This window comes from Notechis scutatus, chromosome 1, assembly GCF_049901735.1.
Source record: "Notechis scutatus isolate UNSWTSFEM ecotype Mainland chromosome 1, rNotScu1.2, whole genome shotgun sequence".
Classification (NCBI taxonomy): Eukaryota; Metazoa; Chordata; class Lepidosauria; order Squamata; family Elapidae; genus Notechis; species Notechis scutatus.
The window spans coordinates 197,938,728-197,955,944 of NC_142009.1; the positions used below are offsets into that span (position 1 = coordinate 197,938,728).

The 17,217-nt window shown below is 39.2% G+C and overlaps 1 protein-coding gene across 6 annotated transcripts in view; it reads right to left on the reverse strand.

The window, feature by feature from the left end:
• The window catches only part of UPP2 (uridine phosphorylase 2), a 65,829-nt gene extending 49,324 nt beyond the window's left edge, over positions 1 to 16,505 (reverse strand). For 2 of the 6 annotated variants that reach the window (XM_087949970.1, XM_087949967.1), the window contains exons 1-3: positions 15,777 to 16,091; positions 7,688 to 7,805; positions 2,698 to 2,832 (exon numbers count right to left, since the gene is read on the reverse strand). In XM_087949970.1, coding sequence (XP_087806096.1) covers positions 2,698 to 2,832; positions 7,688 to 7,805; positions 15,777 to 15,847 — 324 coding nt within the window. In that variant the 5' untranslated portion in view covers positions 15,848 to 16,091. Of the gene's footprint in view, positions 1 to 2,673; positions 2,833 to 7,687; positions 7,806 to 10,643; positions 10,783 to 15,776 lie in introns of those variants that run through there. The other 4 variants (XM_026674459.2, XM_026674461.2, XM_026674458.2 and 1 more) reach the window with 4 other exon arrangements.
• Positions 16,506 to 17,217: the final 712 nt, after the last annotated feature.

Here is a 17,217-nt window from a genome sequence, read left to right on the forward strand (position 1 = left end):
TGCACAGCCCTGGCTCGAGTTGGAACCCCAAATTATTCTTCTGACACAGGGCTCTACAAATTCAGCTGCAAATTCAGCTTGGGGGATTAGATCACCCCTGCATTTTATTTTTTTCCCCCTTTTGGCAGGACAAGTCCATCTCTCTATCTCAGGGGTGTCAAACTCAGGGCCCTCAGGCTGAATGTGTCACACGCTGGCCACCCCCACCCCCAGTTAATAGAAGGGGAAAAAAGTTGTGATACATCACATGATACGACAATGTGTCATCACGAGTTTGACACCCCTGCTCTGTGTTTCCTTTCCCCATACTCTGTTGGCTGAATTGTGGTGTGTCTGAAATGCATGGAAAACTGGGCTTTTGTGAATCAACTGGATTTGTTCCAGATATAATTTTTGTTAGGTTCAAAGATGGCATAGTGCGACCTGAATTTCAAAGGCAAAAATATTCAAATAACATCAAATTTCAATAGTGGGGGAAAAAAATCCATAGACCATAATAGGGAAGCATCAAAACATCTGCAGCTGCTTCTTCTTTTTTTAATCGGGATGGGATGAAAATAGCAAAGGAGTTTTAGCTGTTTTTGAATCTTCCAGGGTTTTACTGCAATCTTTTGCTGAAAAACATTCTCCTTATTAAGGGATTCTCTCTTTCTAAGGGAGGAATGAGAGGAATGAGGAAAGGACAGCAGAACTATCTCCAAATTATCTAGCAAATGTCCTCTAGAGGAGTGGTCCAGAAAAAAAATTACAAAAACAATGTCCTACTTAGATTTAAAATGAAAGCCTTTGAAAACAGTATAAAAAGTAAGAACTTGACTCTCCATTTTTACTGTCATGTGGCAATAACATGACTTACCTTTATGCAGTATTACAACTTTGCTTTCTCTAAACTCTGAGGGGTTTTGGGAGGGGGGAGGGAGGAGAGGACAGGAAAGTTGACATAAATGGCTCAGGGGTGGGCTTCAAAAATTTTAGCAACAGGTTCTCTGCCGGGTTGCTGGGTGAGCATGGCCATGATGGGTGTAGCCTAGTCAACCTCCTGCACCACACCCAGGGGGGAATGTTTTTGCCCTTCCCGGGCTCCGGTGCTTTGCTCGAGCCTCGGGGAGGGTGAAAATGGCCTTCCTGGGCTCTGGAGGCTCTCTGGAAGCTGGAAATGGGCCCATATCCGGCCTTCCTGAACTTCTGGGAAGTTTTTCATCTTCCCTGAGCCTCCATGCATGCCCTGCACTTACCTGTATCCAAAATGGGCTGCGTGGGGACTTTGGGGAGGGGCAGGGTAAGCGGGGCCAGCCAGGAGTGGGATTTGGGGGTTCTTCGAACTGCACAGAATCTTAGCTAAGGGCTCTCCCAAATCCCTGCAAACCTCCAGCAGCCCACCAGGGGTGGGATTCTACCAGTTTGCACCTATTCGTTAGAACCGGTTGTTAACATTCTAAGCAGTTTGGAGAACTGGTTGTTAGAAGAAATTACTGGCCTAATCCTGTAAGGAAGACAGGAAGGAAACATTCTGGTATTGCTTACAGAAACTGTCTCTCCGTTAACCCTTATTACATTCTTGGCAGGATTAGACTTCCTGTCTCTGGAACTTCTCTGGAGTTTTTTCCCCCTCCATTGCTGGTACTTTGCTTGTGTGGAGTCACCATTCAAAGTTACAATGGCACTGAATAAAGTGACTTATGACCATTTTTCACACTTATGACTGTTGCAGCATCCCCAAAGTCATGAGAGGCCAGGTGAGGAGATGCATGCCTCGATGTGATATTGAGTTGGCCACACCCAGCCAATAACATGTCCACCCAGTCACATGACCACCAAGCCACACCCACCACCTAAGCCACGCCCACAGAACAGGTTGTTAAAAACTTTGAATCCCACCCCTGCAGCCCAACCCTGAAATGGTTGCCAAGCTTGACCTGTGTAAGGAAGGATCTTCTCATTGGCAAGTCTTACCTTCTCCTGGAAATGCCCCAGGTATGCCAGTGTTGTACCTGGCTGGCAATTCTCACTGTGGTATGAAAGGTGGTAAAAGAAGCCAGGCACAGTGAAATACAAGCAGACCACAGTGAAAGAAGCCACTATTATGTGTACAGTATGCACCAAACTCATCATCAGGCAAGATCCAACACTGGGATTCATGATTAGTCTTAGGTTCTTTAATAAAAACTAGCAGTTCATCCACATTTGTTTCCAACACTGAGCCATGCTTTGACTGGCTGTCTGCTGGTGTGGGAGTTCAGGCTAGTTCTCCCCAACGGTCCCACTTATAAGCTTGCTGGAGTGGGAGGGTAGGTTCTGTATCTCCATGGCTTCCTAACAAAAGCAATATATTCAGCTTTCCAGCTTTCTGCTTTAGCCCCTTAAGGGATAAACTGAGATTATACAACATGGCCCTGGGCACTCTTGCTGACATGCAAGTGAGGTAGAAAGAGTGGAAAATGTAAAGGATTGAAGGTGCTTCTGGTTCAATGAAGTGATGCCATGGTCGGTTAAACCATGGCCTAAAAAGTTGTTCCTTGAGCCCCAGCATCGATCTTTCTTTCTTTTTTTTAAATCTGGTTCTTCCTCTGAAAAGTCTTAGACATACATTAAAGAACAAAGAGTATGCTGGAATGGTCGGATATACTGTATACTATTAAGAGGAGTTCCCAGGATTCCGCATGAGGTACTTACGCTGATGGAGAGCACTGGGCCCACCTTATACATGGAGTAACGGTCAGTCCCAGCACAAATGTTTTCCAAGTCATTGTCCTCTCCTTCGTGTCCAAGTTCTTTCTGCATGAACTGAGCAAAAGCCTTCATTCTGTTGGGGCTTCCTCCCACGCAGACAAACTGCAAAAGGACGACAAGGGTTATCAGCCACAGCAACAACAACGCTGCATCTACTGCCGCTAAGCTGTCAGAATGGTTTTGTGCATTTTTTTTTTAAATATCCCAAAGGATATAAAAATCCTACTTGAAAGCATGAACTAAAAGATGGTCCTGACCTGCTTGAGCCATAATGGGGACACAAGAGGTCCCCATTCGTCAGGATCTGATCAGGATAATCTTATGGAATTTAATCATTGTGCGACTTAAGGAGCAGAATGTAAGAACCTGGTTTTATTCTTGTCATGATATCGGTAGACTGAAATCAGGGATGAGTAATTTGGATGAGGGTTTTATTTATTTAGTGAATGGCACGTGTTAGCCAGGGGCCTCTGTGACAGGAAATTTTTTCGGGCGGTGTTATCTTTACCCGTGGAGTGCTTGAATGCTTGTAGGCAATCGGGGCGGGGGGCCCTCTTTTCTTGTCCCTCCATGGTTTATTCACTCATGGGAATCGAGCTGCTGAGCTGTCGGCCTCAGCGGTGCACAGACCCAGTGTCTTACCACTTCTTTCACTCTGGCCCCTCTGGGAAGGGTAAGCCTTCTTTATTTACTTCAGCCAAAAACACTGTTTTAGAAAATAAAGAAGGCTGGGTGAGGGTAAGCCGCCTTTATTTTTTAAAACAGTGTTTTTGGCTCAAGTATTGCCACAAATGGCCGTTTTTACATTTCCAACCAGAGATTCAGTGTACAGATTTTAAAACTAATTTAGTATTTTTCTTATCCCACCTTTGTTATTTTTAGAAATTACCTCTTCTTTTCCCATAACAATAACCCTGTGAGATGGGCTGGGCTGAAAGAGAGTGCCTGGCCCAAGGTCACCCAGCCAGTTAGAACTCACAGTCTCCTGGTTTCTAGCCTGGTACCTTCACCACTAGACCAAACTGGCCATGCAAAGTAATCATATGGCCAATCGATACCATTTTGATTATTGTATACCACCTAGAGTTCCTTCTGTGAGACAGGTAACCATATAAATGTGATTAATAAATAATAAATACATTTTATGACTGAATTTCTGCGATGTAAATTGTTGAAGAGCTGTGGAGCACTGCCAAAACAGGTCTGGGGAACTATGGGTCATTAGGTAGCTGCCCAGGCTGTGTCCCACTGAACTTTGCCATAAGAAATGCACAATTTCTATCGAAAGGGGCCCTTCTATATGCTTCACCAGTTGTGAAGGTCTAGTAATCTAATACCCATGACATAAATAAAATTGAAATGTTTCCTCTCCTGAAGGAATATCCAATGAAGTGAAACAGGAGGGGGGGATAATATTATGTCCGGCATATTATTTGATTCAATAAAAGGGGTGGAGGGAGAAGAAAGAAAAGATGTGCAGGGATACAGTTTTAGATCACCCCTATATATCTGCTTCTACACGGACTACATTGTGCCTGGAATTCTGCCCACATTTTGAAGGGACGAGTGGCACAAACCATCAAAAATGCATCTGGATTTCACATCCGATATGCAAAGTCTGCATTTTATATCTGAATTTTGTCCCCGGTCCAAATGTCTTATTTGCAGCGACTGTAATTTTCAGCTGGAAATAAACCCAGCAAAATAAGCAAGCACGGCACATAAACTGCTAGTAGTTATTTGTGCTAGAAACAAAGTTGAACCAGATGCTGAATTGGTGTGTGGTCTGCTCTATTATTTCAAGTAGGGTGCAAAATTCTGTACGTGCAGTCAGGAATTGCAACTGTAAATGGGTGTGGAATGCCAGGAAAAGAAATAAAAAATCACTTCTGAATCGAGAGGGTAGCTAATCAACGCATCTCTGTTTGCTTGCCCCACGTAGCTATTGTAGTCCAAAATGACATTTGATCCAGAAATGGTATTCAGCAGGTTCAGAAATTTTGAGTAGTTCGGAGAACCAGTAGCAGAAAATTCAAGTAATTTGGAATACCACCTCTGACTGGCCCCTCCCAGTCAGAGGTGGTATTATCTGCCTCCCGAGTCCCAGCTGATCGGCTGGGTCTTCGTTTGTTGCCCTGTACAGGAGAATGGAGCAGGAAAGCAGGTTAGTGGGGTGGGGAGAGAATGGGGATTTTGCAGTATCCTGCCACGCCCACCTATCTATGCCCACAAAACCGGTAGTAAATTTTTTTTTGAATCCTACCACTGATTTGATCAAAATGGCTGGCATTTCTATACACTTTTTGCACAACTTTGTAGTCCCTGATGTACATACTATAGGTTCAAACCCTGTGCATTTCCTCAGGAGAAAATAAACCCATCTCTGATTGTGCTCCAAATGTGTGATGAACCTCAAAAGAACCAATTTAAAATTTATCTTGATACTTCCATTAAAATCAATGAGGTTTTTAAATACTTAGCTTGGGTTCCACATATTTTCCAGAAATAAATTAAAGGAATTCATTGGGCTTTTTTTTTTACACAGCACAGATAAGGATTTCAGAAGCAAGGCAATTCCACTTTATTTAAAATAAGAGTTATTGAAAGTTTTACAGAGAACATAAAAATTAATATAAACTAATAAAGTGTAGAAGCAGTGTAGAAAGAAATAAAGATGAAATTAAAAAAACAACATTAGAGAAAAAGAATAAAAAGAAATAGAAAGAAGCAGTGTCCAATTTCATTTGCAGCAAATATAAGTGCTAATAAAAAAAATATCTCTTACTCTATAATTACAAAAGAAAGTTCACACTTTTATGCATTTTTTGGTAATCATCAATGCCACAAATCAAGTGCATTTTCCTGTTTTATGCAAAAACTCTATACTGTAAGGGTTTTCCATTCAGCCATAAGTCTAGATCTCGACTATGTGTCTGAATGATCATCTATTTGGCAACTTCAAATTTCGATTAATAAATGGTCTGCCTTACATATTGGTAAATGTAATCAGAATGTCAAATAAAAGTTAGGTGGTATTGATCTAGCAGATGACCCTCACTTTGTTAAGGACCTAAGTGTACTTATCTCTGACGATTTATGCTCCAAAGCTCACTGTAACAGTGTTGCTATAAAAAAAAAGCATTAAGAGTTGTAAACTTAATTTTGGGAAGCTTTTTTTCTGGAAACGTATTGCTAATTAGAGCTTATAAAACTTATGCCAGATCGGTTTTAGAGTATTGTTCAACTGTGTGGAATCCCAACCGTATATCTGACATCAGTACAATCGATCAGGTTCAGAAGTAGAATTCCTTATGCTACTAAACTCAAAGTTCTCAGTTTGGATAACTCAGAATTGCATCACTTGCGGTAGGACCTAGGTATTGCATACAAAATTATACATTGTAATGTTTTACCTGAAATGACTTTTTCTGTTTTAATCTCAATAATATGTGCGCAAACAACCGCTTTAAACTCAATGTAAATCGTTCTAAACCTGACTGTAAAAAATATGATTTCTATAATAGAGTTGTCGAAGTCTGGAAAGCTCTGATTCAGTTGTCTCATTTACAAATTTTCACAGTTTCAGTCACAAATTGACTTCCGTGGACCTTACTTCACATTTAAGTGGTCAGTAGAGGGGGCATGCATAAGTGCTCTAATGTGCCTATTGTCCCTGTCGTTGTACTTTTATTCTCTTATTCTTGTTCTCATTTTTGTTTGACAAATTCCAATAAATAAATAAATAAATAAAATAAACAGATGCTGTTTTTCCTCTGATCAAACAGGTTAATTTAGCCATCGCTGAGAACCAAAGCAAGTTTCCAACTGGGATTCAGTTGTTGAAGACTTTTGGATAACAGTCATATATGTATAATGAATCCTCAATTTAAAGGACTATTTAGGGAAAACACATCAGTTAACAAAAATGCTTGTTAGTATTACATTTATGTAACTAACATAGTTTGTATGCCATTGACATTGATTTGCATCATTTGTGTTAGGGCAGTTGTTCAGATGGGTTTTAAAAACAATAGACATCCATTATTTTATGTGTATGGGGGGAGTACAAATACAAAATTAATCATTTACACCCAAGGTGCTCAAAATTGCAGTCCAGAGAATTGTGATTAAACTTCAAAAGTTTAAACAAACAAACAAAAAACAGGGCTATCAGATTTGAGCCTCAAAAATCCGGATGACCACAAGATGGCAGCAAAAATAGATTTTTGTGTATCTCTTTGCTGCATGTAGATGTTTTCGCTTCAGATCTGCTAATCCCAGCAGAGACACAGAGCCTGTGAGGAATGTAGGTTCAGTTCTTAACATCTCTAGTTAAAAGGGTTAGCTAAAGAAGCGAACTATCATGATTAATAAGAATGCATCCTTCTATATGTCAGAATATCACTTCCTAAACTCTTATTATTTCTCTCGTCTGGGAATTCTGTTCCTCTTCTAATGTGAACCAGTGTCAAATTTGGAGCCACGGAGTCTCTTGCTAAAAGTTTTCCATGAGACTAAACACACTTCACAATACAGTTGGTGTTTGTTTATCTGAAAATATCCCTAAGCAGCTTTGGAAGTGGCATCAACAGGCTCTTCTCCTTAGCAAGAGAAATGGGAAATGATACCACCGATGACTCAATTTCCACCATGTATTGTTTTGGAACTGAAGCCAGAGAAACTACCCCAAGGAAGAATTTAGCCCATCAAACTGGCTTTGTTTTCTCAATTCTCCTTCCTTCAACTGAGAAGCGGAAGGGTAATTGCCCATAACTGTAGCTGCAGCATACTTTTTGAGTCACTTTGCCGCTATTCCCTTAGGACCTTTAACTCATCTCTGAAGCTTGTCTGTGGTTTTGGTAACAAAAAGAAAAGAAAAGAAAAAGAGAAAAGAAGAGCAGCAAGAACAGAATGGAAGGTGTTTAGAAAAGCAACAGCTGTGTCATCTTGATGTTACCTTTATGTCTCCAAACATGGCTGGCAGGTTGTGCGTTTTGGTTCCTAAAGCCAAGTGGTAAAGGATGTCTTCCTCCATTAAATCCAAATGGGGGTTCTTAACATAAACAAATCCATTCCTAGGAAAGAAACATAAAAAGAGAAGGAGGAAGCTGTCAGTGACCGCAGAGAGGGGAAATGGCAAGATAAAATATGGGAACCCAGGAATTCAGGTGAAGTTGTAGATTGCCTGTTTATAAATTAATAATGCTGAGGTTGGCGAGAGAAAAAGAACTGTGGCCAAACAAGCTCTTTCCAGATGATCAGTTTTTAGTATAGTAAATGTGTTGCTATTGCCCACTTGGTATGCTGATTGCAAACCTCTTCCCTGGAGGTTGAAGTTCTCGGTGTTCTGCAGCAATATATTTTATATTCAGGAAATAGCATTTCCCCCCCCTCCCCTCCCGCCTTTCACTCCACTGGTGTCTTGTGTTTGCCTTCTGAAATGACTTTGTGTGACTGTTAACAGACACATTTCTTATGGTTTGTGTGAAGTCGTTAATAATGTTCGCACTGCCGTTTAGTTCTGTGATCTTCTTTATTCTTTAGTCTTCACAATATCACCAGTGAGTTGTATTCTCTTGTAGTGCTCAGAAAGATCAGAAATAGCTCCTGATAGATCAAACCAAGCCTTTGTCTGTTCTAAAGGGCCCCATAAGACACAGGACTGCTGGAGTAAAGGACACTCAACTGCTCCATGTACAAGCAGCCTCATACTCACATTGTGTTTCTCACAACCACTCAATCAGAGATCTTATAAACAAAGCGTGAAGATGCTAGCCCTCTTCTGGTGCTGACCATCAGCAGCTACGATTTAGGGTATCCTATCTCTGAACACTGAGTTTTGCTTTTTTTTTTTTTTTTACTTTTCCGTATCCTGCCAGATATTTCTGGAAAATCAATCTATTTGGGGAGAGGGGAGGTAAAAATTCCTTGTTAAGCTAGGTTCCTGGGGGTTACATGAACGCAACCCTATATTTTTAGGGGAAGAATATAAAAGTGGTTTGCCTTCTTCCAGAATTCCCCCCACACACATCCCCCCCCCTCAGTTTCTTAATCCAGTTTACTTCTGTGGGATTTCTAGTGATGATCCATCCGAGTACTAATCAGGTCTGATTTTATTTAGGTCTTTTTTATATTAGCCAAGAACCACTGCATTTTATTAGCTGGAATTACCCCTAAGACACACGGACTCCCACTTTACTGGGACAGCACTACCAATGGCACTAAGACTTATATACCACTTCACAGTGCTTTAGAGCCCTCTCTAAGCGGTTTACAGAGTCAGCCTATTACACCCCTCAACAATCTGGGCCCTCATTTTACTGACCTCGGAAGGAATGGAAGACTGAGTCAACCTTGAGTCCCTGTGAGGATCGAACTTAGATGTTTCCAAGCTGATGCTGAACAGCCTATCTTAGAGCTACATTAATTAAATTATCCTTTAAGCTATTCAGAAGATGACAAATTGGAGTTTTAGGAATATAGTTCAGCCTCACATTAAACTCCTTAATATTTCTTTCCTATATATGTAATGATTTGAAATAATGCTAGAGCTGGACATAATGAGATCCTAGAGTTAAACATTCTTCAAATTTCTTGCAACACCAGCACACACACACACACACACACACACACACACACAACACACATATACACTTCCATCCCTTTTTAATAATTCTTCCAGAGATCTACTAAAATGTGAGTTAGTATATTCTGATTAAATTCATTTTTTTAATCATAGGAAGCCATACTGAAGAAAAAATAAAAAGAAATGCTTAGTTTAATGAGGAGACAAATGGAAGGCAGAAGGATTACTTGAGTAAGAGAAAAAGTCAACAAAGGTTTAAAGTGGAAAAAAAATGTTCAAGAGTCAGAAGCAATAAGACAAAAGAGAAACAAAGACAAAACATATCAGCTAAAAGAGTAAAATACAACCACATGACTAAGGGATAAGAAATAAAGGCAGAACTCATGAGCCTAGAGACCCATGAATAATTCTATCACTTTTTAACATCTTATTCTTAGTTACTATGTATTCTAATTCTTTTATTTTGATTTTGTAAGCTGCCCAGAGCCCAGTCAGGTTCAGAGGGTCAAATAAATTTCATAAATAAAAAATAAATGAGGGTTCCCCCCCCCACACACACACACACTTCATCCTTGTTTCCAGCTGACATGCTTACTAGGACATCAGGGCTGGGAGAACCAAAGAGCAGCCGGCTTGATCTGGATCAGAACCAAGAAAGTACAAACCCACCAGATGTGACATTTGTTTCAAGGTCAGCTGTGACCGAGCATCCTTGCCAAGGAAAGACTTTATTTGTATTATGTAGGCATTCAATTTATAGACTATCTTATTGAAGGTGCTTACCCTTTGACAAATACTGCTCAGGATGGATGGATGAGACACTGAACAAGCCTCTGGACCCTGAGGTCCCAAGATCTTCAATTCAACATTTGCTCTAGTACAAAGTTGTTCTTATAGATGTAGAATTGCATGGCTGTTGTTTCAATGAATGTACTAAAGCATACTAGCATTTTATTTTGAACTGAAAGCAAAAGAGGTATATGGTCTGTATGTAGCAGAAGGGACTTGGGGCTTACTGGTTGGGAACCTCTTCTGGTTAGAGGTTTTAGTAGCAGGCTGAATGACATTAAATTATCTAGGAGCTGGGAAAGATTCTACTTGGCAAATCTCTGGGAGATTCAGCACCCAAATCTAGGACTGGCTCCAATATTATATCTGAAATTAGGTAATTTCATAGAGGCACCATTGAGATTTTTTTTTAAAAAAAAACACCATTAACCTGCACCCCTGCATAATTTCCCTTGGCTATATTGCATTGGGGGCACCCCACAAAAATCTGAAGTGATGACCATTTCTTTAATTACACCATCTACTCTTGCAGACTTACCATTTTTAAAGTTCTCATAGCATTTATTATTTTCTGTGTCATTCTTTCTGGGACACTAATAATCTATAGCATTCATTTCAATTCCATCCTTTAACAGATCATTATCCTTCCCATACAAATCTCTAAAATACTCTTTCTAGAATTTCTGTTTCATCTCACATTACTTGAAATGTGGTTTTTTTCCCCATTTCATGGCTTCTGCAAAGAGAAAAAATATGCATGCAATTGGTAAGCAAAGTGCTTACCATGAAGTGGGTACTTGGAGTGAGGCTTGCAAGAATGTCAGGGAAGCTGACAAGGAATGAACCAGAGGCTTGGCTAGGGCATGCATAAGTGCACCATCGTGCCTCCCATCCCTATCCTATTGTCCCCATTTATTCGTACCTATTTCCTGTATTCTTACTCATGTTTATACTTATACCTATTATCTTGTAAGCAACTGACAAATAAATAAATTAAATAAATAAATAAAAATAGCAGTAGCAATAGCACTTAGATGTATAAATCATCCCACAGTGCTTTACAACAGTGATCCCCAACCTTTTTTACTCCGCGGCCTGGTATCCCCAACCTTTTTTATGGCGCGGCCTGGTACTGACATGAGCTCACCGGAAGCACTTTTTCATCAAAACAAGATGGCGGCGCCCAGCGCTTCCGGTGAGCTTTTCCGGAAAAGCTCAGCGGAAGCGCTGGGCGCCGCCATCTTGTTTTGATGAAAAAGTGCTTCCGGTGAGCTTTCTACCCAGAAAAGCTCACCGGAAGCACTTTTTCATCAAAACAAGATGGCGGCGCCCAGCAAGCCAGCGGCCCGGTAGGACTTGTTCCACGGACCGGTACCGGTCCGCGGACCGGTGGTTGGGGACCCCTGCTTTACAACACTCTCTGAGAAGTTTAAACAGTCGACATATTGCTCCCAACAATCTGGGACCATATTTTACCGATTTCGGAAGGATGGAGGGCTGAGTCAAGCTTGAGATGGTCAGGATCGAACTCCTGGCAGTTGGAATGCAGAGTTAGTCTGCAAGACTGCATTCTAACCTCTGAGCCATCATGGCTCATAATATGCCAAAACCAAAACGAAGCAGGAATCAAGAACAGGAAACTACAAAGTCAGATGCCAAAGTTGTTTCCAGCAATGAAACGTAGTCCCTGCACAGTTTATATCTCCTCCCCTCTGAGTATACACAGGTAAGCTCTTGCTGCTCAGCGATTGCCTATAATGAGGCACCGGGCTTGCTTATAGAGCTAGCATTTTGCCACTTGCCCACAAGGCAAGTTACTTTGTCAGAGTGCAGAATTCTCACGCTAGGGAATTTGTTTCTTGTGGCTTGGCTTTGAGGATATGACCGTTTTATTTTTTAATTCAATTCTTTCTGCTCTCTTCGCACAGTTCCAAAACTATTTTTTTTACATTTTTATTTATCAAAATGACTGCACATTGTCTCTGATTCTTTCATTGTGAACAGTTCTGTATTTTCCTACATTTTCTTGAAATGGTCTTCTTTCCTATCTCATTCTCATTCATTGTAAATCATTCTCTTGCATGCATTTTTTCTCATTCACTGCATCTTTTACTTCATTAGGCCTTGCGGATAGTATGATTGTGAATTCCCCCTTTCAGTCTTGTTTTTTTTTTAATTTTGTACTTTGCTATTCTGTTCTATTTTTCTTTTAATAAGTTGGTTTTTTTAGTTGTAAGCCAATCAAAGTTGTTTGGGAATTGGGTGGCCTATAAATTAAATTAAGTAAATAATTTCACTAAGCAGCTTTTTTATACTTCACATTTCTCTTATATTCTGGAACGTAATTCTTTTTACTGCGTTCCAAGCAATTTCCACAGCTATTTTCCACCTTAATGTCCACTTTTTATTGATTTTCTTGGGAGAATAATCTATCTTAAGTACATTTTCATATAGAACCTTCTCTTCCTGTAATCATTCTAATTTTACTCTAGTTCCACTTGTTTCCTTTTCTTCAATGGCTGTTTTCCCCATTGCAGCATCCATTCTTGAAAAAAATAATGGTCTGTTCCATATTCAGAACCTCAAATTACCTCAAATCCTTCACTAATTGCTTCAATTTTTCATCATAATTAAATCAACCATGTTTATGTGTATTCTTGTCATGCATAGATATGAATGAGTTTATGCATAAATGACATGTTTATAATATATTTTCTTCTATTAGATACTCATCAAATTGTCATCATCATCATCTTCATTCATTCATTCATTCTTGGGTCTTCTCTGAATATTCAATTCACTTTTTCTTTCTTTCTGCCTCGTTGCTATCATGAATTTATGTCATTTAGCAGAATAATTTTCTCCTTGAATTGAATTCATTCAGAATTTTTCAGTTTTTTCCCCCAACTCATCATTGTTTTTTTTCATTATCACTATTCACTAGGGCATAATATACAACTATTAGCAATCTATAGATGTTTACTTTCATACCTATTACATCTTCTTTCTCATAGACATACCATCAGAAAAGATCTATTTTTTTCCTTAATTCAGGTTCTTTACTATTATTTCTCTTATGTAAACTGCAGTCTTCCATATGATATAGCTATCGCCGGATTGGCCCATACTTTTTGACTTCACTCGTCCAAAATGGCTTTTGTTAATCAAGGTTTTCACATAATGCTTTTTAGTAAGATATAGAAAGCGTAGATTAGGTTATCAGTCTTGTTATAACTAGAGCACATTCTTCTTTAAAAATAAAAATAGGTATGTGTAAAGAAAACTAGCACAGAAAACTTCCTGAAGAAATGTAATAGATAGGGAAGTAGAGTAGCAAGGTTACTTGGGGTAAGTGTTCATACAATTTAGTTACTCATTAAATTAAGACAATAAGCCTAAGATTTGGACAATGAAGAAACTATTTTAAGTAGGATCCCAAGGATCTCTTTGGGAATTTATATAATAATTCCAAAGAATTAAAACAAAGAAAGAAAGAAATGGGATTCCAACCGTCTCTCCAAATTTTTTAAAAATGATAATGAAATAGTAAATTGGATTCAGTGTAAGTAAATATTGATTGTCATAAGTCACGAATTTCCATGCACAATAACTGGAGTTGGGCTTGTGATCAGAAGAGGAATTTTAATTATGACAGAGAGTTCAATGAAAATGTTAATGCAGTATGTGATAGCTGTGACAAAAGGTTAATTATATACTAGGAAACATTAGAAAGAGATTTAAAACTTCTGGGACAGCTATATTTGAAATTCTACTAGCAGTTCTTCTAACCATACTGGTAAAGACTCCTTGAGTTGAGTTCTGCCCCTAGTGACTATGTGGACATAGTCATGTAGTTTTCTTGATAACAATTTGGGAGAAGTTTGCTATTGCTACATCTGGGATGTTTTTTAAACTTCCCAGTCTAGCCTACAGATGTGAGATTTCATTGTGATCTCCTACCCAAATATTAAGCCCAATTCTTAACATTTTTTGAGATCAGATCACTTCTGGTGAGGCTGTAAATATTTAGGGGAACACAAAATGTGGAGAATATAAAATGTACAGGGAATCATTGTGTTGTACATTTAAATGTATCACTGTATTAATATAAATATCAAATTACTATTTGGAGTCAATCCTTTGAGCAAGTTGCTTGCAAAACATGGCTTAATAAATCTCCAAACCAATGTGAATTTTGTACAAATAGTTTTTGAAGCATACCCGTTGGACATCAATGTTCTACAAGCCATTGGGTAATCTAATGTTATTAATTGTTTGACTTACTCTTTTCAGCACTATAACCCTTTCCCAGGGGCAGTTCAAATTAAAATGTCATTTAGATTCAATTGTTTCAATCTGCTATTAAATCAGTCAATAGATCATTCTGCTCTTTTATTGTAATAGTTGTAATAGTTGAATTACAATTCAACTATTGTATCCCTTGTTAAAATGATAATACAGATATACAATGATATATTTTTGTTGTTAGAAATCTCTTTTTTAGACACTTTTCATATAATTATTGTAATATTTTCCCTTGTCCTCTTGATTAAAGGTTAAATTTTGCTCTATGCTTAAATTAAAATTATATTCAGAAGACTCAAGTTTCTGATTGCATCCTCCTTCCAATTATAATTGCAAATGAACTTAACTTCATAAGAATGTAGGCCCTTGTTTAGTTATTAAAAGAAAATTAATACATTAGGTCTTTTGAAAAAATCTGTAGCAATTAAGACCACTTACATGCAGTAAAATTTAAGTGCTTAAGCTGGATTAGAACTACAGAGAGATCAAAGTAAATCACAAAAACATAATGCTGGTGATAGTAAGGAAGGAACCTTTCAGTTTTGCTTTCTTCCACATTAAAAAAAAAAAGTTAAATCTCTGCTAATTATAAAGATATGTGCAAATCCTGGAAAGTTTCAATATATAGGAATGAACAAATGAAATGACTTTCTGTGCACCTACTACATAACTATTAAAGAGAAATAGCTTTTGAGAAAAAAAATCTGGTAGCAACACAAATTCTGCATCTCACACTACTTTATATACAAGTAGTCCTTGATTTACCACCACAATTGAGCCCAAAATTTATGTTGTTAAGTGAGACATGTGTTAAATGAGTTTTGCCCCCATTTTATGACCTTTCTTGCCACTGTTGTTAAGTGAACCACTGCAGTTGTTAAGTTAATAACGTGGTTTTTAACTGGCTTCCCCATTAATTTTGCTTATCAGATGGTCGCAAAAGCTGATCTCATGACCCTAAGGCGTTGCAACCGTCATAAATATGAACCAGTTGCCAAGCATCTGAATTTTGAACATATGATCAGGATGCCGCAGCAGTCATAAGTGTGAAAAAATGGTCATAAGTTACTTTTTTCGGTGCCATTTCTTACTTTGAACAGTCACTAAAGGAACCGTTGTAAGTTGTGGACTACCTACACAAGGGTTACAATTCCTTTAGAATGAGACAGACATTTTGCCCATCTAAATAAAGCTTTCAGATCTGGTTTTACACACATTTGGTGTGTTTTTTTTTAAATATTTCCCTTTAGATTAAGTTATGGTGGGGGGGAAAGCTTTTAAAAAGTTTTTAAATGAAGGAAATGCTGATGTCCATGGCAGGTGCTTCTTAGACACAGCTGTTTAGGGTCAGGTGTCAAAGGCTTACCTGCTGTGCTTTTCTTTTCCGATGTTAATGTGCTGGTTGGAATTGGCTAAAAAGACCCTTGTGCCGTCCATCTTTCACAGCCTCTCAGCAAACATAGAGCCTTTGCAAACCGCAGGAATCACATACAGGATGGATGGATGTGTGTGTGTGTGTGTGTGTGTGTGTGTGTGTTTTTTGTACCAGGCTTTGTATCTCGGTATGGCTGCTTTGATGAAACAATGAGGAGGACTGCCTCGAATCAAAGTCTGTGTTTGCAGCTCAAGGCTCAGGGGGATGAACTAAGCTCACCTCCTCCTCAACTGCTTTGCCAAGTTGCATCAAAATTGCCCTCAGCCGACCATCTAAGATTGGCTGTTTTTGAAGGCGTGGTACTCCTGCCCCAAAGCTTTCCCTGGGTCCCATTAACGTCCTTGGAGGACATGAAGGCCAGGGCTGCTTAACCCCATGTTACTCTTTGACCAGAGTTCCACATTTGAATTTTGGCAGCCTTCCTTGTTAGGGAGGAAAATGCTACTTGAGGCCACAGGTTGTTTTCCAAGCTCTGTTGCCTTGTTTTCATATGTGGGTCTCTTATACAACAGAGCCAGCCTGTTGTGGTGCTGGCTTAGAAACCAGGAGTCAGTGAATTCTAGGCCTGCCCTAGGCAGGAAGGCCAGCTGAGTCATTTTGGGCCTGACACCCGCCCAACCCAACCTACCTCACAGGGTTGTTGTCATGAGGAAAATAGGAGAAGGAGGAGCATTAGTATGCTTACCGCCTTGACCCATATATAAAAAAAGTAAATAAAAAGCCAATAATGATGAGAAAAAATACTGCAGACACGCAGGAGGTAAACAGATGTAATATGTGCATAGCATGATGCTCACTGAGCTGGGCAAAGTGCCAAGTGTTACACAAACATCAAGTTAGTTTTTAACTTACATTGATTTCGGTTTCATCTGTCAAATGGAGGCCTCAATCTCAGCAGATTTGAGGGTTCCCTTCTACACAGCCAAAAATATAGAGTGACCCAAACAGTGTTGATTGTGATTTGAGATTCCTCAGGATGACTGCCCCGGAAAGCATCTTTTCCTTGGCACGATTTTGGATTGACTACTGGCTGTAAAAATCCATTTATTTTCTGCACGTTGTTTTTCAAGGCCAGTAGAACAAATGTTTCATTATGGTTTTGGGACCCTTTGGGACCCTTAACACACAATTTAGTATTTTCCAAATAAGGACTATATTTGCAGCAGAGGTAGTTTCTGGTGTTGCCTGGCCCAATATTTTGCAGTCGTGTAACTTAGTCACAAACTGTTTAAATTTAAAATCTGTAGAGTGAATGGAATATAAGGAAGCTCCCAGCTTAGAGATTACATGCAATTCTAGAGCCAATCCACAATGTTGGAAATTTACCTAGGAACGTGACAGCATGCAGATTTTGAGACTGTAGGGAAATTTT